The sequence below is a fragment of the Chiloscyllium plagiosum genome, chromosome 1 (genome assembly GCF_004010195.1).
Source record: "Chiloscyllium plagiosum isolate BGI_BamShark_2017 chromosome 1, ASM401019v2, whole genome shotgun sequence".
NCBI lineage: Eukaryota > Metazoa > Chordata > Chondrichthyes > Orectolobiformes > Hemiscylliidae > Chiloscyllium > Chiloscyllium plagiosum.
Window position 1 is genome coordinate 123,394,892 of NC_057710.1, and position 22,596 is coordinate 123,417,487.

At 39.7% G+C, this 22,596-nt stretch overlaps 1 protein-coding gene across 5 annotated transcripts in view; it reads left to right on the forward strand.

The window, feature by feature from the left end:
- wdfy3 (WD repeat and FYVE domain containing 3) overlaps positions 1 to 22,596 on the forward strand; it is a 402,022-nt gene that overhangs the window by 120,350 nt on the left and 259,076 nt on the right. For all 5 annotated transcript variants that reach the window (XM_043696098.1, XM_043696088.1, XM_043696116.1 and 2 more), the window contains 3 exons: positions 10,459 to 10,645; positions 14,629 to 14,795; positions 18,881 to 19,348. In XM_043696098.1, the coding sequence (XP_043552033.1) occupies positions 10,459 to 10,645; positions 14,629 to 14,795; positions 18,881 to 19,348 (822 nt within the window). The remainder of the gene's footprint in view (positions 1 to 10,458; positions 10,646 to 14,628; positions 14,796 to 18,880; positions 19,349 to 22,596) is intronic.

Genomic DNA, 22,596 nt, shown 5'->3' on the forward strand with positions numbered 1-22,596 from the left:
TCCAACAGGTTTGTCAGGCACGACCTCCCCTTACTAAATTCATGTTGACTTGTTCTAATCCGACCCTGCACTTCCAAGAATTTAGAAACCTCATCCTTCATGATGGATTCTAGAATTTTACCAACAACTGAGGTTAGGCTAATTGGCCTGTAATTCTCCATCTTTTATCTTGATCCTTTCTTGAACAAGAGGGTTACAATAGCGATCTTCCGGGACTTTCCCTGACTCCAGTGACTTTTGAAAGATCTCAACCAACGCCTCCACTATTTCCTCAGCCACCTCCCTCAGACCTCTAGGATGTAGCCCATTGGGGCCAGGAGATTTGTCAATTTTTCAGACCTTGTAGCTTTTCTAGCACTTGCTGTTTTGTAATGGCAACCATACTCAACTCGGCCCCCAGACTCTCTTTAATTGTTGGGATATTATTCATGTCTTCCACTGTGAAGACTGACGCAAAGTACTTAAGTTCTCCAGCCATTTCCTTATCTCCCATCACTAGCCTTCCAGCATCAGTTTGAAGTGGCCCAATGTCTACTTTTGCCTGTCGTTTGTTTCTTATGTATTGAAATAAACTTTTACTATCATTTCTAATATTACTGGCTAGCCTACCTTCATATTTGATCCTCTCCTGATTATCTTGAACTATTCTTTGCTGCAATAGATATTAAATGTTTAACTTAAAAGTTAGCATAAAATATTGTTTTTGAATAGCTTGGCAAACATAAGAAATTTAGTCTTCAGGTAATACTGACTACATTTGTCGTCTGGAATTCTTCGAGACTTGTGGTGCAGAAGTATTCAGCTCAAGCTTGCTTCACCATTCAGTAAGATCACAGCTGACCTGTTTTTAACGTCAAATCCATAATCTTGCTGATTCCTGATATATTTTCAACCTTGTTCAACAAGAATCTATCTAAGCTGAAAATGTGTTGCTGGAAAAGCGCAGCAGGTCAGGCAGCATCAAGAAGAAGGGCTTATGCCCGAAACGTCGATTCTCCTGTTCCCTGGATGCTGCCTGACCTGCGCTTTTCCAGCAACACATTTTCAGCTCTGATCTCCAGCATCTGCAGACCTCACTTTCTCCTCAAAGATCTATCTAACTCTACCTTTTAAAAATAAAATTCAAGGTCCTCTTCTATCCTCTTGGCAGGATGAGAGTTCTAAAGACTTGCAACCCTCTGGGAGAAAAAGTCTTTTTTTAAATGTGACCCCTAGTTCTCTATTCTTCCCTAAGAGGAAACATTCACTGCCCATCTACATTGTCAGGACCCCTCAGGATTTTGTGTTTCATTGAAGTAGCTTCTTCCTCTTCTAACTCCAGCTGGTACAAGTTGGTTGTCCAGTCTTTCCTCGTAGGTCAGCCTGCCCATCTCAGGTTTTAGTTTAGTCAACCTTCTCTGAGCTGCCTCCAGTGCATTTATGTCTTTCGTTAAATAAGATGACATTACAGCACAGTACTCCAGATGCAGCCTTACCAGTGCCCTGTGCAATGAAGTAGAACCTTCCTACCGTTATATTCCGTTCCCCTTACAAGAAATGATAACATTGTTAACTTTCTTAATTACTTTCTATTGCTACATAGTAGCTTTTTGTGTTTCAGGCATAAGGGGACACAGATTCATCTACATCTTGAAGCTCTGGAATCTCATACCATTTTGATAACATGATTTTCTTTATTCTTCTGGCCAAAAATAGGCAACTTCACATTCTACCACATTATACCTCCACTTGTCACATCTTTGGCCACTCACTTAATTTACCTACATCGTTTGGCAATGCCTTTGTTTCTCTTCAACTGTACTTTTCTACATATCTTACTGTCGTTGACCAATTAGCAACTGTACCTTTTTTGTTTCTTCTTCTAAATCATTTATATAAATTGTAAACAGCCAAGGTTCCAGCACTGATCCTTAGGGCACACCATTTGTTACATGTTGCTGAACCAATCTGAACAATAACTATTTACACAGACACACTGCTTTCTGTTTGCCAGCCAACCTTCTGTTCTTACCAATATGCTTCACCCTACATTGAGTTTTTTTTTCCATAATCTCTGATCTGGCCTTCTATCAAATGCCTTCTGGAAACTTAAGTACACTGAATTCACCAGTTCCCCTTTATCAGCAGCATATCTTTTGAAAGAACTCAGATTGGTTAATCTTTATTTCCTGTTTACAAAATGATACTAACTGCTTTATCGCGTTGAATGTATCAAAGTGTCCTGCTATAACTTTAATGGTAGCTTTGGGCATTTTCCCTATGATAGATGTTATGCTGACTGGTCTTTAGTTTCCTGCTTTCTGTCTTCCCTTTTTGAATAAGGGCAGGAGTAAGCAATTCTGCCCCTCAAGTTCTTTGGTACAATCGTGGCTAATCTTATCTTGGTCTCAACTTCACTTTCTTGCTTGCTTTCTATAACCTTCCAACCATGACTAATTTAAAAATCTGCATTTTTCCTCTTTAAATTTACTCAATGTCCTGGCATCCAATGCAGTTGGGAGTAGGGAATTCCTCAGATCTCAGGACCCTTTAAGAGAAGTAGTTTCTCCGCATCTATATTTTGAATCTGCTACCCCTTATCCTAAAACTATGATCTGTTATTCTAGATTTTCTAACAAGAGGAAACATCCTTTCCAAGTCTACTTTGTCCCTGTAGCAACTTGTATACCTCAAATGCCTCCCATTCTTCTACACTCCAGGGTACAGGCCTAAACTGGACACACAACAAACCCATCGCCTTTAGAATCAAATGTAGTGAATCGTTTTTGAACTGCCTGCGACGCAACTACGTTCTTCCTCCAGTAAGGGGACCAAAACTGCTACTGCAATTACACTAATGCCTTGCACAGTTAGAACAACATGAACCGACTTTTATATAATATTCCTTTAGAATAAATGCCAAAATTTTATTTGCCCTCCTTATTACCTAGTGGAGGTATAACTGCTTACTAACTTTTTGCAATTCGTGCATGAGAACACCCAGATCCCTCTACATCAAAGCACTCTGAAATTTCTCCCCATTCAATTAATGAGTTGCCTTTATATTCTTCCAACCAAAATGGCTAACCTCACATTTATCCACTAAACTCCACCTGCCAAATTTTGACCCATTCATCTAACATATCCATATTCATTTGTCATTTTCATACTATTTTACTGCTACCTACTTCCCCACCTAGTTTAGTATCATCTGGAAATTTGGCTATTGCACCTTCTATCCCCACGTCCAAGTAATGAATCTAGATTGTAAATAGTTGGGGCCCGTGGGCTGAACATCTTACCATCCAAAGTTACTAATTTATCTCACTTCTCTGCTTTGTGTTGGTTAGCGAATCCTCTATCCAAGCTAATCAATTACCCCATCTTCATGTGACCTTACCTTGTGTATTAACCTTTTGAATGACACCTTATTAAATATCTTCTGGGAGTTCAGATATACATTTACAGGATCCACATTATCCACTTTGCTTGTTGCATTTTTGAAGAGCTCTAGCAAAGTAGTCACTACAATTTACCTTTCATAAAGCTGTAATGACTCTGATAGATTGTGTTTTGTTGTGGTTCTGTTTGCCGAGCTGGGAATTTGTGTTGTAGGCGTTTCGTCCCCTGAATAGGTGACATCCTCAGTGCTTGGGAGCCTCCTGTGAAGCGCTTCTGTGATGTTTCCTCCGGCATTTATAGTGGTTTGTCTCTGCTGCTTCCGGTTGTCAATTCCAGCTTCCGGTTGTCAGTTCCAGACAGAGGACGAAATGTCTGCAACTCAAATTCCCAGCTTGGCGAATAGAACCACAACAACGAGCACCCGAGCTACAAATCTTCTCACAAAGATTGTGTTTTGACTTTCTAAGTGTCCTGTTACTAGTTCCATAATAATGGATTTTAACAATTTACCAATGATACATTCAACTAAATGGTCTGTACTGCCTATTTCTACCTCCCTCCCTTGTTGAATAAAGAGGTTATTTTAGCACTTTTGAAACCACTGAAACCTTTCTCACATCCAGGAAATTTTGGAATATTAGTACAGTGGAGCCACTATGTCTGCTACCACTTGCATTAAGACCCAAGGATCTGGGCCATTAGGCAACAGTTTGCTCAGTACCTTTTCTCTAGTAGTGATAATTTTCCTACATTCCTGCCTTTCTCTAATCTCTATTATTTGTTACTATTGGGATGGTACTATGACCTCAACTGTGAAAACTTGAGGCAAACTATTGATTTAGTATCTCTGCTATTTGCGTTCCCAATTATGAATTCCCCAGTCTCATCCTCTGATGGATTAACGTTTACTTACTGTCTGTCTTTTTATAGACATACAGAAGTGCTTACTATCTGTTTTATATTTTGTTAGTTTTTTTGCATAATTGACTTTTTCTTTCATGCTTCTTTTAATAACCCTTTGGTCTTTAAACATTTTCCTAATCTTCAATCCTGCCATTGGTCTTTGCAATAGAGTGTGCCCTTAGTTCTTTTCTTTATATTATCTTTAACTTCCTTTCTTATCCCTCTTTTACAATCTTAAATTTGGTATTTTCCAAACTAATGGCACCGTCTTCCCCCAATCTAGGTTATAATGAGGGTCTATCAGGACCTGGGCTTTATCCGCCTGCAGCTTCAACAACTTACCCTGATCACTTTTCTATTGTTTGTGATTCTCATGTATTCCTCCTTCCATTTATTTCTTGATGTCTCCTGTTCCTGGGATGTTACTTGATTCCTCTCTTGTACTTCATAACATGTTAGAGCATTGAAAAGAATATTTTTCGGCCTTTTGTACCTATACAGAATGTGCTGTCCAATTATCCACACTCCCCTATCTGCTTTTTCCTTCTAACCAAGCAATTGTTTCCATATTAAATATTTATCCAGTTGCTTGTTAAAAATCCACTCTGGTCCTCCAACCTTTCGATGGATTTGAGGTCATAATTCACAATATAAAAATAAATTCTCATATTACTTCTGGCTGCTTTGCCAATTCCCATAAATCTGTATCCTCTTGCAATTTGCATAGCTATTGCAACTTTTCCTCTTTTAACCAGCTCTATTGAATCCCTGAGGTTTCTTTGCATTTAGGAGAACAAACTCATTTTCTCTAGACATTCCACATAACTGAAGATTTTGCATTGCTATTATCCGGTTAATTTCTCCGAAACATAGGAATTATAAGCAAGAATATGCCATTTAGTTTTTTAAAGCCTGTTTCACCATTTGGTATGATCGTGGCTGCTCATCCAAGTTTTCTCACTTCTTTCAGAGCACTGTGTTGTTCTGAATATCCATATGGGCCTGAGTTATTCCAATTTCTTTGCGAGATATGTCGAACGTTCCTTGTTGCAGTCCTACTTGGGTTCCTCTCCATACCTTCTTTTCTGGTACATTGATAAAATGTTTAGTGCTGTTTCCCCCTCCTTTGAAATTGGAAAGCATAATCAATTTTGCTTCCAATCTTCATACTTTCCTTTCGACAACTTATCTGGTCCATCTCAGACTCCTCCCTCCCCTTCCCATGACACCTTGGCTTCCAGAACAAGCCCACCATCTCCCATGGTTCCTTGATTGTACATCCTCACACCCTGCTCTTTTTAGGACTCCATTCTACTCTGCCGTATCTATTCTGATGATGTCACTTTGCACCTTTTTCCTCAACCATGGATTTCTTGCTACCACATTCCTCTCAGCCATATTTGACCCATTTCCCACACCTCTACCCTTATCCCTTCCTTTCCCTTCCCTTCCCTCCCTTGTTCTCACTTTCCACCTCATCAGCCTCCGCTGCCATTACCTCCACCTCCAACAGAATGCCACCACCATAAACGCACTCCTTTCCCCTTAAGGATACCCTAGTCCACTTCTCCTCTATTGCCAATATCACTTCATACAGCACCTTCCCATGCAATTGCAATTGTCCACTTATTACCTCCCTCCCATTATCCAGGTTTTTGCACAAGCAACATTTTGCACTTTCTTCAAGCCAGTCCACAGAAGGACTTATGCCCGAAACGTCAATTCTGCTCCTTGGATGCTGCCTGACCTGCGCTTTTCCAGCAACACATTTTTCAGTCCGCAGGATTTGCTGCTTACATTATTGTCCCCTTCCAGGTTTTTGCACAAGCAACATTTTGCACTTCCTTCAAGCCAGTCCACAGAAGGACTTATGCCCGAAACGTCAATTCTCCTGCTCCTTGGATGCTGCCTGACCTGCGCTTTTCCAGCAACACATTTTTCAGTCCGCAGGATTTGCTGCTTACATTATTGTCCCCTCTACACTAGGGAGATGAAATGCAAACTGATGACGACTTTGCTGAGCAATCTGCTCTATCTGTTAAAATGATCTGAGCTTCTGGTTACCTGCCACTTTAACACACTATCATGTTCTTGTGGCAACATTTCAGTCTTCAGTCTGCTACAGTGTTCCAGCAAAGTTCAATGCAGGCTGTGTATCATGTTTCACCTAGGTACTTTACAGGCTTTAATGTGCAACATTGAGATTAACAGTTTCAAAGCATGAACATCTTCCTCCAAGTTCATTATCATCCCCGCACCTCTAGGTCTCGTTCTGTATTGGTCTGTTGCTCTCAGTCAGACGTTATCATGTTGGGTGTTCTGTCTGATTCTCTCCCCTGCTGTCTCACTTTGTCTCTTTTCAAGGTACCATCTCCATCTATTCATGTCACTCCTCCGTGCCATCAAACACATACCCCCTTTTCCCAACTGCTTTTAGTTATGAAGAAGGGTCACTGAAATTGAAATGTTAACCACCTTAACCCTTGTTTAAGAAGGGAGTAAGGCAAAAAGCAGGAAATTATTGGCTGATTAACCTGATTTCAGTTGTTGGTCAGATTTTGGAATCTATTGTGAAGGATGTGATATCTGAATACTTGAAAGTGCACGGTAAAATAGGGCCACATCAGCATGGTTTCATCTAGAGGACGTCATGCTTGACAAATCTTAGAATTCTTTGAGGAGGTAGCAAGAAGGCTAGAGCAAGGAAAGCTAATGGATGTTGTCTATCTGAACATCCAGAAGGCCTTTGCCTATGACACCATTGGCCCTTATTTTACTTGGAGAAAGTGAGGATTGCAGATGCTGGAATACCAGAGTTGAAAAATGTGGTGCTGGAAAAACACAGCAGGCCAGGTAGTCTCCTGTGCAGCAATGTACTGGCTTAGATAGAAGATTGGCTGTCTGGCAGAAGGCAGACAGTGGGGATAAAAGGATTCTTCTCAGGATGGTAGCCAGTGACAAATGGTGTTCCACAAGACTGTATTGGGACTACAACGTTTCACTTTATACATTAATGATCTGGATGAAGAAACTGAGGGCATTCTGGCAAAGTTTGCAGATGATCCAACAATAAATGGAGAGGCAGATAATATTAAGGAGATGGGGAGGCCGTAGAAAGATTTAGACAGGTTAGGAGAGTCGGAGGAGAAGTGACAGATGAAATACAATGTGAGGAAATGTGAGGTCATGCACTTTGGTAGGAAGAATGGGGAGGAAGTTAGAAATCTGAAGAGCAAACGGACTTGGGAGTTCTAGTACAGGTTTCTCTTAAGGTAAACTTGCAGGTTGAGTCAGTAGTTAGGCAAATACAACGTCATCTCAAGAGGACTAGAATATAAAAACAGGGATGTACTACTGAGGCGTTATAAAGCTCTGGTTGGACCAAATTTAGAGTGAGCGCAATTTTGGGCACAAGGATATCCTGGCCTTAGAATGGCTCCAGAGGAGGTTGATGAGAATGATCCAGGAATGAAAGGCTTAACATATGAGGAACGTTTGAGGACTCTGGGACTATACTTGATGGCGTTTAGAAGGATGAGGAGGGGTTCTGATTGAAACTTACAGAATACTGAACGGCTTGGATAGAATAGATATTGGGAAGATGCTTAAATTAGCAGGAGAGACGAGGACTCAAGGGCACAGCCTTAGAGTAAAGCGAAGACCCTTGAGAACGGAGATAAGGAGAAACTTCTTTAGTCAGAGAATGGTGAATCTATGGAGTTTGTTGCCACAGAACGCTGTGGAGGCCAGATCATTGAGTATATTTAAGACTGAGAAGTTCTTGATTGCCAAGGGGATCAAAGGTTACGGGGAAAAAAATGTGGTTGAGAAACGTATCAGCCATGATTGTATGGCGGAGCAGACTTGATGGACCGAAAGGCTTAATTTCTGCTCCTATGTCTTATGGTCTTATTCCCTCCACAGATGCTGCTGGATATGCTCAGGTTTCTTTCCCACGTTTTGTTTCCGATCTCCAGCTCTTTGTTTGATTTACTTAATTCAGTATCCTGTAACTGCTTTTTCCTAATTTCCTTTGATTACTTTAGCCCTAAGCATCATATCCAACTCCTTGAAAGCATTCAATGTTTTGGCTTTGACTGCTTTTTGTGGCGGTGAATTTCACAGGCTTACCACTTTCTGTGAAGAAATTTTTTCTCATCTCCATATTCCCTTTGCATTTCCTGTCCCAAAACTGTAGTTTTTTAAAATATACATATTTATTCACACAATGAGTGTTACTAGCTAGGACAGCATTTATTGCCTATCTCTAGTTACCCAGAAGGCAGTTAAGAGTCAGCAACACGACTGCGGGTCCTCTGAACACTTCAACCTCATGGCATCAATGTGGACTTCACCAGTTTCCTCATTTCCCCTTCCCCCATCTCACCCCAGCTCCAACCTTCCAGCTCAGCACCACCCTTATGACATGTCCTACCTCCCCTCAGATGCTGCCTGACCTGCTGTGCATTTCCAGCACCACTCTAATCTAGACTCTGGTCTTGAGTCACATTTAGGCCTGGAGTCACACAAGCACAGCAGATTTCTTTTGCTAAAAGGCATTAGTGAACTAGCTGCATTTTTATAATAATTGCCAGTGTCGTTCTTAGACTTGAATTCTCGATGTTTATTGAATTTAAATTCCATCAACTGCCATGTTATGATTTGAACCCGGGATCACAGAATAATACCTGGGTCTCTAGGTTGCTAGTCCAGAGATGATACCATTGTGACATCTCCTCCTCCACTCTTGCGTCCAGAACTGGTCACCTTACTGCAGCTATAATCTAACTAGTGATTGATTAAGGCTCAGTATAACTTCCTAATGTTGGTATTTGATGCTTTGACTGATAAATTCAAGGATCCTGAATACTTTTTTTTAAACATTTGAAACAATAACTGTGTGGTTATCATATGGAGTTAGTAATCTAGAGACCTTTAACTGCCCTCTGAAATGGCCCAGCAAGCCACTCTGCTGCTCAGATGGGTCACTATCACCTTCTCGCTTTTAGGTATGGCCTGTTTGTTCTGGTCTTGTCACTGATTCCTACAAAATTTAAAAAAAAAGTCTTCTCAACGAGCTATCCTATTTTCAAAGATTTAGGAGACGGATCAGAGACTGGACTGAGGCATCTCTGATTCTCAACCCTTCAGCCAATGGAAACAGCTTCTATCTGATCCGTTTGAACCTGTCCATGATTATGAACATCTCAAATGTCCCCCCAGTTTGCTATTCTCTAAGGAGAGCAACTCCTAATTTCTCCAATTTGTCTACGTAACTCGTCCCTGAAATCATTCTCCAAAAACTTTTCTATGCAGTCAAAGTTTTTACATCCTTTCTAGTTTTTATATTGACAGGAAAAAACAGTTGCTGCAGATACTGAATGCTCATTCTTTTTACATGTTAATGATTATATAGCAGGATTAATCATTGCAATATCACTATATTATCCAGATATAATTACTTAGATATTCTGCATCCACGTTTTGAATTACCCAACCATGAGTTCATTTTGGACTTGTACAGTAAATGACTCCTGAAAATATGAATTCTTCCATTTAACTGTGGCAGTCAGTTTAGAATGAGTTGTACTATAAATAAAGACACTTTTTAAAACTATAGCTAATATGTAATATAAGCAATTTAGTGTATGTGCCCTTGTCATAACCAAAATTTAATTTATAGCTACTTTGTAAATTGGAAAGTAATTTGAATTAAACTTGTAATGGAAGATAGTGACTAATTTTACTGATGTTAATAAAGCATATCTTGCTTTAAAAAAATTATTAATATTTGCAGAAAAGCATATCTGGTAACATTAATTTTAAGAAAATTCTCTACCCTGGGGAAAAATAGCAACATTCATTGAGTTACTAAAACACTGATAACTTGCAAATATAGTCCCTTTGTTATTGGCTTTTAAATGAATCTCTTAGCTTGAAAATGTTTCAGGATTTCCTGCATTAGAAATAGAGGCACAATTCAACTTGCTTTCTAATTCTGAGATTTATATTTTAATTTGAATTAGATTACTACTGCTTGAAGGACCTGATTGATGTTCTAAAACAACTTCAGATTTTGATATTTTTCTCTGTATAGCACTTAGAAAAGAAATTATAGGGGGAATGCAGAATGGCAACTTTCCATGTTTTTTTTAATATTGATCTGTTTTATAGAAAAAGAATGCGTGGCCACTTGTATCCAGAACATGCAGCAATCAGAAGATCTTTTACCCCTAGAAATTGTTGAAATGTTTGCTGGACTCTCCTGTTTCCTTAAAGACTCCAGTGATATATCACAAGTTCTTTTAGATGATTTTAGGTCCTGCCAAGGTTATCAATTCCTTTGTGACCTTCTGCTCAGGTAAGTTCACAGCATAACTATTGTTTTTTTGATCAAACATTATCCTCAATTATGTTTAGTATATTGTTTTAAGTTCACTACATCTGTTTAACTGTAAATGTATAGTGTGAGCACTGTTGTCATAACTTCATTTGAGATTATACAGTGCCACATCTGCTTTTTACTAGTGAAACATTTATGAATTTTGATTCAAGATTTAATTATGAAGACTTCCTGAAAAAGTAGCATGACAGATTTGAGGGGGGCATTGGTTTATTTAATTTTCTTCTCTAGTTAAATCTGCCTTTTTCAAATAAATATAAAAAGAATTAGTGTTTCAGCGTGAAACGACAGGTGGAGAATACTGATTGGGAATCATACTTCACATATAACAGGGGAGAATACAGTCTATTAGATTTAGTTAAACACATCTGTAGAATTTAAAAAGTGATACTGTTTCAATACTTTTTAAATACTAGATTGAAACGTGCAAGACCCTGATGGGTCTGAACAAAATAGATGTGGAAAAGATATTTCCTCTTGTGGAAGGTTCCAAAATTAAGGGTCACAGTTTAAGACTTGGGGGAGATCTCATTTAAGATAGATAGATTTGTTTTCTGAGAAAGGAACATGAGGTGGAAGCAGAACCATTGAACATTTTAGTGCAGAGGTAGATAGCTTATTAGGCATGGAGGTGAAAGGTTAACTGAGATAGGCAGGAATGCAGAATAATCCTCAAGAGCAAGAGTGATATTTGCTGTAAAATGTCTGTCTTGCACCTGACTTTACTAAAACTGTTTGTTATTTCATTCAAATGCAATTTCTGCATTCTGTCGTCTCTCTTTGTATAGTGGGTATGAATAAATAAAAATATCTACTAATGAATGAATTAATATTTATATTAAACCCATCTAATAATTTGACTAAATATGCTATTCATAATGCCTTAATTCAAGCACTGACAAAATCTGATCATCTTGCTACCAGATTAATTAGAAGTTTAAGGATTGTACAACAAAGTGTTGGGCCGACTATCTGTCCTTTTGATCTATTCTTTTAGACTATATCCATTGCTCAATGAGCATCAGTCATGAAATACTGAAAGAAAAGTTGATATATTGGCATCTGCACCACCTGCACAGGTTGGGTAGAATCTTAGAGTGTTGTTGGAACAGTGATGGCTTCAACAACTGATCAGAAATGTGGGCACAGCTCCATCTTGGCCATTTCCAGGACCTCTGACTTGATGTGGATGTTTTCTACTCAACCAGTTCAGAGATATTTTTATACACCTCTGGAGCAGATGGGGCATTAACCCGGGTCTCTTAGCATAGAGGTAGGGACACTATTACTACACCACAACAGCCCCTGCTCTGACTTGATGTGATGCGTATCAGACCATTAACTACATTGGATGTCAGATTCTGGCCCTCAAACGGTGAAAATATGACCAGTAAAAGCCTGACCAATCAGGAGTTGCCTCCTACCCTTCTCTTCCCCAGCTCCCTCTTGGCCTGCTAGAAGTCCTCCAAAATCTAAAGGGCGGTCTTCTCACCTAGCAAATCATCAACTTCTTCAATCCCCACTGTTGGTAGAATGTCATTGGTGGCAGAATGAGACTTTTATTGGCCCTTCCTTGACTTCAATTTACCTCTGGATAGGAAGGGTATCTGCTAACTTCTCACTTGCTGAGAGAATTCCATGGCATCACAAAGGCAACAGGTGCTCTGTCTCAGCCTTCATCCTGCTTCTACACCCCATCACTCCCATCATCTTTGTTTTAAAATTTTTTATGACTTCATCCCATCCTATCTCTATAATGTTCTCCAGCCCCACAGCTTAGAGATGTATGCAGTCCTGGCCAGTTGTGCATCCCTGATGTTAAAAGCTACAACATTAGTCACCGAGTCATAGTGTGGAAACAGACCCTTCGGTCCAACTTGCCCATGCCAACCAGATTTCTCAAACTAAGCTATTCCAGTTTGCCAGTATTTGGTTGATATCCCTGTAAATGTTTCCTATGTATGTACCTGTTCAAATGGTGTAACTGTATCTGCATCTGCCACTACTTCTGGCAGTTCATGCAACATATGAGCCACCCTCTGTGTGGAAAAAGTTGCCCCTCAGATTTATTTTAAATCTTTGTCCTCTCACCTTAAAATGATGCCATCTAGTTTTGAACTCCCCTACCCTGGTGAAAAGACCTTGAGTATTCACCTTATCTATGCTCTTCATGATTCAATAAACCCCTAAGGTCACTCCTAAACCTCCTACACTCCAGTTTAAAAAAAAAAGGTCCCAGCCTGTTCAGCCTCTTCTTATGACTCAAATCCTCCACTCCCAGTAACATGCTTATAAATTCTTTTTTGCACTCTCTCCAATTTAATAATATCTTTCCTGTAGCAGGGAGTCCAGAATTGTTCAGTGCTCCAAAAGTGGCCTAATTAACATCCTGTACAAACACAACATGATGTCCAAACTCATATACTCAATGGTCTGAGCAATGAAGACAATATGCCAAATGCCGCTTTTACCACCTTATCTACCTGTAACGCAACTTTCAAGGAACAATGCACCTGAACCCCTGTTCGACAACACTACCCAGGGCCCTACCATCAACTATGTAAGGCCCCCTTGTTCATCTTACTAAAATGGAACACCTTGCATTTATCCAAATTAAACTCCATCGCCTATTGGCCCAATTGATCAAGATCCCTTTGTACTCTTAGATAACTTTTGCTGACTAATATGCCACCAAACTTGGTGCATTCGCAAACTTACTAATCATGCTTCCTTATATTGTCATCGAAATTGTTTTTGTCATTTTATATAAACAATGTATCCAGCACTGATTCCTATGGAACATCGCTGGTAACAGGCCTCAAGTCCAATAAACAACCCTCCAGTACCACTCAGTCTCTTACCGTCAAGCTAATTGTGTGTCCAATTGGCAAAACTCTTCCTGAATCCCATGTGTTCTAACTTTGCTAATTAGTGTACAATGCAGAACTTTATCAAAGGTCTTGCTAAAATACATATAAGACTCATTTTACCTTTAGTTGGCTAGGCCACAGAGTTTGAATTTCTCTCTCTCAATGTGTCTCCCACAAATATTTCCTTTAAAGCATTCCTTAAAACCCAGCCTTAAGACCAAGCTTTTGCTTATCTGACCGAATATCAGCAACTGTATCTCAATGCCACACTTTGTTTTCTAATAGGAAGTTTCATAATGTTGAAGGCCATATATCAATATAAGTTAGTCTCCTGGTAGAAAATATTGAAGCTTGTTTTCGTTCCCCAACCATCAGGTTTTTCAGTTTGAGGTGTTGGTGGTAGTGTAATGATTAAAATGATTTTAAAAAAAACTTAGTTTTTGCCATTCTGTTTTTCAAATGGGCTTTGCTTTAGCAATCAGGATTTCTTCTCTATACAGAATTATTCCATGTGTTTGGAGTATCTATAATGTATTTAGTACATTTCCACAGTTATCAGGAAGACTCTCACTCAGTGATTTGTGCAGAGCACATTTAATGCATAGTTGGAAATAATTTTGAAAGATGTTCTGCTTTGATATGGCAGTTTCAAAGCTTTGTGCTTAACTGGATTTCTCTCTCTACTTCTATAAACCCCTCAAGCTACACTTTTGTTGCAGCACCCTCTCCACCCAATCCAAAAGTCCTTATTGAGATTCATGTTCAGTGACTGGTCCATTGAATTTTTTGACCTACTGAAATAATAATCAACTATTCAATTCTTCAGTTGTGTGGATGACTTGACAACAGCATTCGAATAAGGCCAAGTCATCAGAATGACTCAGCTGCTCATACACTGAAGGTCAAATTGGGGCCTATTTTAAACAATTTAAGGAACAGTTTAGAGAATTATCCCATCAAGTCATGTCATCTATTGACAGTCCACATCCTCTCGGTAACTTGCTACTTAGTAATGTTTCATGCAGTAGTTGACAATAGAAATTGATTATACTGTGTGTATGTGTGTTTTAGGTTGGAGCAAATAAATGAACCTGATGCCAAAGAGGCCGTGAAAGACTTAGTTCAATTGGTGACCTCATTGACAATATATGGGATCAATGAATTGAGATCTACTGGCATAACTAGCGGAGCACCTTTTCTTCTGCCAGGATTTGCAGTACCACAACCTTCTGGCAAAGGTGACACTATCAGTTAATTCTCTGTATTAATATACAAGGTGACATCTTTATGAAAATCTTGAACAAATTTTCTTCCTTATTTTGATTGTGACATTATAATTTTTCTTCATGTCAACCACATTTCATTGCATGTTACTATGGCAGAAATTATGTTTCTGTTGTTATTTATCTCGATATAGAAGTTTGCTCATCACCTTTAATGCACACTCTGTCTTGAAATTAAGTACTTTAATCAAATGAATATTGCTTTACAGCAAAATAGTTTTCGGATTATATAATTAAATGTATTATGTGTTTATGTATTTGAGTTAGGCTCCTGGATGCATTATATGAGCTTCATTTTAAATAATGGCATGCTCTAAACTAGTATACATTTTATTCCAGCCATAAAGGAAAACTGATCAATCCATTGTAATTAGGCAGTTGTACTTGGGGGGGGTAAAAGCTAAGCTATTGCATCTAAATGTATTAATTGACATTAAAACGTTGTGAGAATAAAATTTTATAATGAACGAGATAAGTCATATGCTACTTACTTTGTTGATATTTTCTGATATGCAATATCAAAAAAAAAGTGCTGGAGTAGCATTACTCAAAAAAAGCTCAGCAATAAAACAATTGACTGGGAGTTGAATGTCCCAGGATTTCGATGTTTCAGGTGTGATAGAAAGGGATGTAGAAAGTGGGGGGGGTTGCATTACTGGTAAAGAAGTGTCTCTCAGTTTTACTGAGGAAGGATTCATCGGGTGACTCGTGCATTGAGGGCAGAATGGGTAGAATACAGGGATAGGAAAGGTGAATTCACAATGCTGGCGGTATACTACAGACCTCCCAACAGCCACTGGGAGATATGGGAAAAAATATGTAGACAGAGTTTGGAAAGATGTAAGAACAGCAGGGTTGTTGTGGTGGGTAATTTTAATTTCCTCTATATTCACTGGGATTCACTTTGTGCTTAGGGCTTGGATAGAGCAGAATTTATGAAGACCATTCAGGGTGATTTCTTGACACAGTATGTATACAGTCCAACCAGGGAAGGGTTTATGCTGGACCTGGTTTTGGGAAATTTTGGAAAGCCTGGCCAGGTGAGTGAAATTTCAGTGGGAGAGCATTTCGGGTGTATGACCGTAATGCTGAGAGTTTTAAGATTCTCATGGGTAGAGATAACAGCAGTCCTTGGGTAAAGGTGTTAAATCGGGGGAAAGTCGGACTATAGCAGTATTAAGCGGGAACTGGAGAATTTTGGTTTGGGGTGGCTGAGGATAAATCCACATCAAACAGCGATTGATAAGGGTTCAGGAGTGGCACATTCGTGCGAGAATGAAGGATAGGTATGGCAAGTTATATGAACCTTGGATGACCAGGTATGTTATGACCTTGGTCACAAAAAAAAAGAAGCATACATAAGGTCTAGGATAATTGAACTGATGAAGCCCTTGAGGTATATAAGGAAAGTAGGAAAGAACTTAAACAGGGAAGTAGAAGGGCCAAAAGGATTAAGGAGAATCCCAAGGCTTTTTATACACATATAAAGCAAGAGGGTAGCCAGGGAAAGGGTTGGCCCACTCAAGGACAAAGGAGGGAATCTATGCGTGGAGCTGGAAGAGGTAGGTTTTTTAATTTATTCATTTTGTGGGATGTTGGCGTTGCTGGCTGGCCAGCATTTATTGCCCATACTTAGTTGTCTTTGAGAAGGTTGTGGTGAGCAGCCTTCTTGAACCACTGCAGTCCACCTGCTGTCTGTTGACCCACAATGTCATTAGGAAGGGAATTCCAGTATTTTGACTGTGACAATAAAGGAACAGCGATATATTTCCAAGTCAGAATGGTGAGTGACTTGGAGGTGAGGTCCTAAACGAGTACTTTGTGTCGGTATTCACCAAAGAGAAGGAATTGGTGGAGGATGATCTCCGGGAAGGGAGTGTTGAATTTCTAAGCTATTAAAAAGGAAGAGATGTAGTCGGTCTTAAAAAGTATTAAGGTAGATAAGTCCCTTGGTCCTGATGGGATCTATCTCAGAATATTGAGGGAGACAAGAGAACAAGTTGCTGAAGCATTGCAAGACATCTTTGTATCCTCTTTGGCCACAGGTGATGTCCCAGCAGACTGGAGAAAAGCCAATGTTGTCCTATTATTTAATAAGGGTAGCAGGGATAATCCTACATAATACAGGCCTGTGAGCCTCACACTGGTGGTGGGGAAATTATTGGAAAAGATGCTCAGGGACAAGATCTATTTGGAAGCAAATGGGCTTATTAGCAATAGACAGAATAGTTTGTGCGGGGAAGTCATGCTTCACAAATTTGGTTTTTTGAAGATGATCGATGAGGGAAAAGTGGTTGATTTTGTCTGCGTGGACTTCATTAAAGCCTTTTGACAAGGTCCCTTCTGACCGACTGGTACAAAAGGTGAAGTCACATGGTATCAAGAGTGAGCTGGCAAAATGGATACAGAACTGGCTTAGTCATAGGAGATAGAGGGTCACAGTGGAAGGATAGTTTTCGGAATGGAGGGTTGGGATCAGTGCTGGGACCTCTGCTGTTTGTGACCTACATAAATGATTTGGAGGAAAACTTGGCTGGTCTAATTAGTAGGTTTGTGGATGATGCACAGATTGGTGGAGTTGCAGATAGTGAGGAGGATAGTCAGAGGATACAGCAAGATATAGATCATTTGGAGGCATAGGCAGAAAAATGGCAGATGCGTTTAATCTGGACAATTGTGAGGTGACATATTTTGGAAGGTCAAATACAGGTGAAATTATACAGTGAATGGCAGAACCCTTAGGAGTATTGAAATGAAGAGGGATCTGGTTGTGCAGGTCCACAGATCAGTGAAGCTAGTAGCGTAGGTAGGAAAGGTAGTGAAAAATGGCCTATAGCGTGCTTGCCTTCATTGAAAGGGGCATTGAGTATAAGGATAGACAAGTTATGTTGCACCATTATAGAACTTTAGGCTAGCTTGGAATATTTCATACAGTTCTGGTCACCACATTGCCAGAAGGATGTGGATGCTTTGGAGATGGTATAGAAAATGTTTACTAGGATGTTGCCTGTATGGGGGATTTTATCTATGAAGAAAGATTGGATAGACTGGGTTTGTTTTCACTGGAATACAGGAGGTTGAGGGGGTGACCTGATCGAAGTTTAAAAGTTTGTGAATGGCATAGATAGAGTGGATAGTACAGGTTGTTCTGTCCTAACGTGTGTTTTGTTAATGTGAAGTGGCTGTAATGCAATTAATATATTAATTAATGTACTGTTTCTAAAATGCGAACTTTTAAAGCATATATTGATACTTTTACAGCATGTATTTGTTATAATGCGACTCCAGCCCCATTAGTTTATATGGTGCCTTTATTATGCAATTTTCTTATAGCATGGGTTTGCATGAGAAAATGGAACTGCCATGTTGTAGCAGAACCAGCTCTGAGGCTTTTTCCCATGATGGAAGTGTCAGTTACTAGGTGACACAGGTTCAAGGTGTGGAGGTGGTGGGGCCAAAGTTTAAAAGAGATGTGCAAAGCAGGTTTTTCATACAAAGGGTGGTGAATGCCTGGAACGTGCTGCCAGAGGAAGTGGTGGAAGCAGTGGCAACATTCAAGAAACATCTGCGCGAATACATGAAAAGAAAGGGAATCAAGGGATAAGAATCCTGTAAGTGAAAACAGTTTTAGTGTGGAAAGGCAGAATGTATCTGCACAGGCTTGGAGTGCGAAAGGGCCTGTTCCTGTGCTGTATTTTTTTTTTGTTCTCTTTGTACTAGAACCTGAGCATTTAAAAATGGAGTTAAGAAGTGAAAATTCAGATTTGTCGAGTTTTGTAAATAATTCCAAATTTGACAAAACTAATAGGACTTGGGAGCCAGTACTAGGATGGGAATTGGGAGCATTTTGATTATGAAGCCCTTAGCAAATTCTGCTGTTACTCCATTTATTATTTAACTGCATGGTGAAAAAGTGCTGTCTATTTTCATTTCTTGGAAATACACTTAACTCTATTTTGTTGTTTTAATTAAATACACTGAATTTGGAAAGAGGTGATGAAATTGTGCATTGAATACTGTTATTTTTCTCTTTAAACTAGGTCGCACAGTAAAAAATTTCCAAGCATTCTCTGTTCTTCAAATTGCCTTCTTAAAAGCAAAGTCGAGCCATCTTGCCAGAACCATCCTTGATGCTATTTCAGACCTGTATGTTGCAGATAATGCTAATTACTTCATCCTAGAATCACAGCATACACTTTCACAGTTCGCTGAGAAGATTTCCAAAGCACCTGAGGTGCAATCCAAGTACTTTGAAATGTTGGAGTTTATTATCTTCAGCTTAAACTATATTCCCTGTAAAGAACTAATAAGTATCAGTATCTTATTAAAGTCCAGCACCTCTTACCAATGTAGCATCACTGCAATGAAGACACTTGTGAAATTTGCTCGCCATGATCCTATTTTTAGAGATGTATATCGAGAAGTTGGATTGCTTGAAGTGATGGTCAATCTCTTGCACAAATACGCTGCCCTATTGAAAGAGCCCATTCAGAGTTTTAACGAGCCAGGTAAATCTATGTATTATCTATATTAATGCTCATGTTGCTTTTAATTATGAAAGTTCCAATATTGAGTGGCCATTATCTGTCATACACAATGAATTTCCCAAGTGCCTGTAACACTGGAGCTCCTCAAATGATCTTTGCACTGTTCTGTGTGACCTATTAAAAACATTGCAATTAGCTCCTCCACTTTTGCTGGCCATAATTGCATGTTACCTCCTCACAATACTTGGAACTGTCTGGTTGATACATTTTACACATCACGGATTGCTGGTTTGTTCACTATCAAAATTGCTGCTGTTGTTTAGTTTTTTTTCCAGAGTCTTGTTAGTTTTTCTGTTGTTTGCCAGAAGGTTACTCTCTGCCAGGGAATAGGAAATGTCTATTGACGACAGAGCAGGCATTTGAGTGTGGGCCTGGCCTGATAGACCTGCAGGTTATTGCCTGCCTGACAGTAGTACAGCATGAACATTTGATAGTGTGGAACCCACATTGGTATAACTTCAAATATTATAAGAATTGTTTATGACTTCTTCAATATGAGTGTCCTTGTAGGGGGAAAAATGCGCATAAATTTGGTGATGAAATCTTTATTTGTATCCAATTTTGATAGTGAACAAGCCAGCAATCTGTGATGTGTAAAATGTATCGACCAGACAGTTCCAGGTATTGTGAGGAGGTAACATGCAATTATGCCCAGCAAAAGTGGAGGAGCTAATTGCAATGTTTTTAATAGGTCACACAGGACAGTTCAAAGATCGTTTGAGGAACTCGTGTTACAGGCACTTGGGAAATTCATTGTGTATACAGAGGGAGGGAGAAAGAAAGATGTAGTCTCCATGTTAATAGTGCATCAGTTGGCTGTATTGCTGACAAGGCATTTGAATTCAAATTCTGTATAGCTGGCTCATTGAGGAGGTCAGGGACAATTAAATAGTTCTGTGCTTATGGAGCTTAGAAGTACTAGGAATTAGTAGGTAGTTAAGTGTTGGTTCAGCACTAAAAGAAGTCCTTAGAAACTGGGAAATCAGGAAGATTGCTGACTCCATTGGGGAAAGCCCTGAAGGGGTTCACAAAAAGCTTATGACCATCAATGATTCAGTGCAGTTGAGAAAATGGATGTTGTGAAGCTCACAAGCAATTTTTGCTTGATACTGTTGCTCAAGTTTGCTCAGGGAAAGTCCCAGGGGCATGACTGGCTCGGTGAAGCGAGATGTCCATGAGGAGCTCGAAGTATGCTTTTGAATGAGTACTGATGAAAACTTTTGGAGTCCGGGGAGCTTAGACTAACGAAAGGATAGTCATCAACCAGAACGGGAGCGGTTATTGAGACCATCTATAATAGAATGGCTCTTCAGAGGAAATTTCAATAAAAGGAAAGTATTATTATCTCTTAAGTAGTTTAATGAGACTTGATGATTCATTGCGTCATGAGCATTGGGAGGGAATTGCTGAGGAAGCATTTGTTAGTTGATGGTGATGGGATGTTCTGTCATCAAATTTAACATGTTAATTCTGAGTGTTGGAGTGTAAATTGCACATGTATTATATAGATTGTGCTACTTTTCTAACTTGTATCATAATGCTTGTTGTTTGTTCAAAACTGTGCAATCTTGCAGCTTTATTATTTTACTAAGTGCCTTGGATCTCTCACCTTTTCTGCGTTGGGGAAAAAAAGAATTGGTCTTTGGCTAAGTTGGATCATGACTTTGGTCTGTTCCAGGATCATAACTCATTGGATTATAACCACAAAGTCAAAAAGGCCCTAATTTGAGTTATATCTAGCCCTCCTAGCAGTCATAAGGCTGTCGGGCAGAAAATAAAATGAGAGATTTTTTAAAAAGGCACTATTACAGTAATCAGGGGGCACCATCAGTGATGGTTTGGGAAAATTTGATTGATAGCAGAAAGAAAAGAAATTCCAAGAAAAATGTGTAAAATTTCTAAAAGATAGGTTTTTTTGGAGTAGCTTGTGGAAGAGCCCACTCGGGAACAGGCAATTCTGGATTTGGTGATGTGCAGTGAAGCACACTTCCTTTAGGAACATAAAGTGAAGGAACCCCCGGGGAACAATGACCATCATATGATACAATTCACCTTGTGGTTTGAGAGGGCAATGCTTTAATCAGATATATTAGTATTACAGTTAAGTAAAGATGCCTACAGAAATGTGAGGGGGGAGATGGTCATAGTGTCATAGAGATGTACAGTACAGAATCAGATCTTTCAGTCCAACTTGTCCATGCTGACCCAATATCCTAACCTAATCTAGTCCCATTTGCCAGCACTTGGCCCATATCCCTCTAAACCCTTCCTGTTCATATACCCATCCAGATACCTTACAAATAATGCATTTGTACCAGTCTCCTCCACTTCCTCTGACAGCTCATTCCATACACGCACCACCCTCTGCATGAAAAAGTTGCCTCTTAGGTCTCTCTTAAATTTTTCCCCTCTCACCCTAAACCTATGCCCTCTAATTCTGGACTCCCCCACCCCAAGGAAAAGGCTTTGTCTATTTATCCTGTCCATGCCCCTCATGATTTTATAAACCTCTGAGGTCACCCTGGGCCTCAGACACTCCAGGGAAAACAGCCCCAGTCTATTCAGCCTCTGCCTATCGCTGAAATCCTACAACCCTGGCAACATCCTTGTAACTCTTTTCTGAACCCTTTCAAGTTTCACAACATCCTTCTGATAGGAAGGAGACCAGAATTGCACGCAGTATTCCAAAAGTGGCCTAACCAATGTCCTGTACAGCTACAACGTGACCTCCCAACGCCTATACTCAATGCTCTGACCAACAAAGGAAAGCATACTGCTGCTTTCACTGTCCTATGTACTTGCGACTCTACTTTCAAGGAACTATGAACTTGCACTCCAAGGTCTCTTTGTTCAGTAACACTCACTAGGGTCTTGCCATTAAGTGTATAAGTCTGAGTTTATTGGAAGTGGAGCCAAGCTGAGAAGGTGGGAAATGACACCTTGGGAGTAATTCAAGAGGGATAACAGAAATTCATCTCAATGAAAAAGTAGTCTACTAAGGGGAAAATGAGGCTAGGCAGCATCCGAGGAACAGGAGAATCGACGTTTCGGGCATAAGCCCTTCTTCAGGAATGAGGCTGGTGTGCCAGGCGGGCTGAGATAAAAGGTAGTGGGAAGGGCGCTGGGAATACGATAGGTGGAAGGAGGTGAGGGTGATAGGCCGGAGAGGGAGTGGGGGCGGAGAGGTCGGGAAGATGATTGCAGGTCAA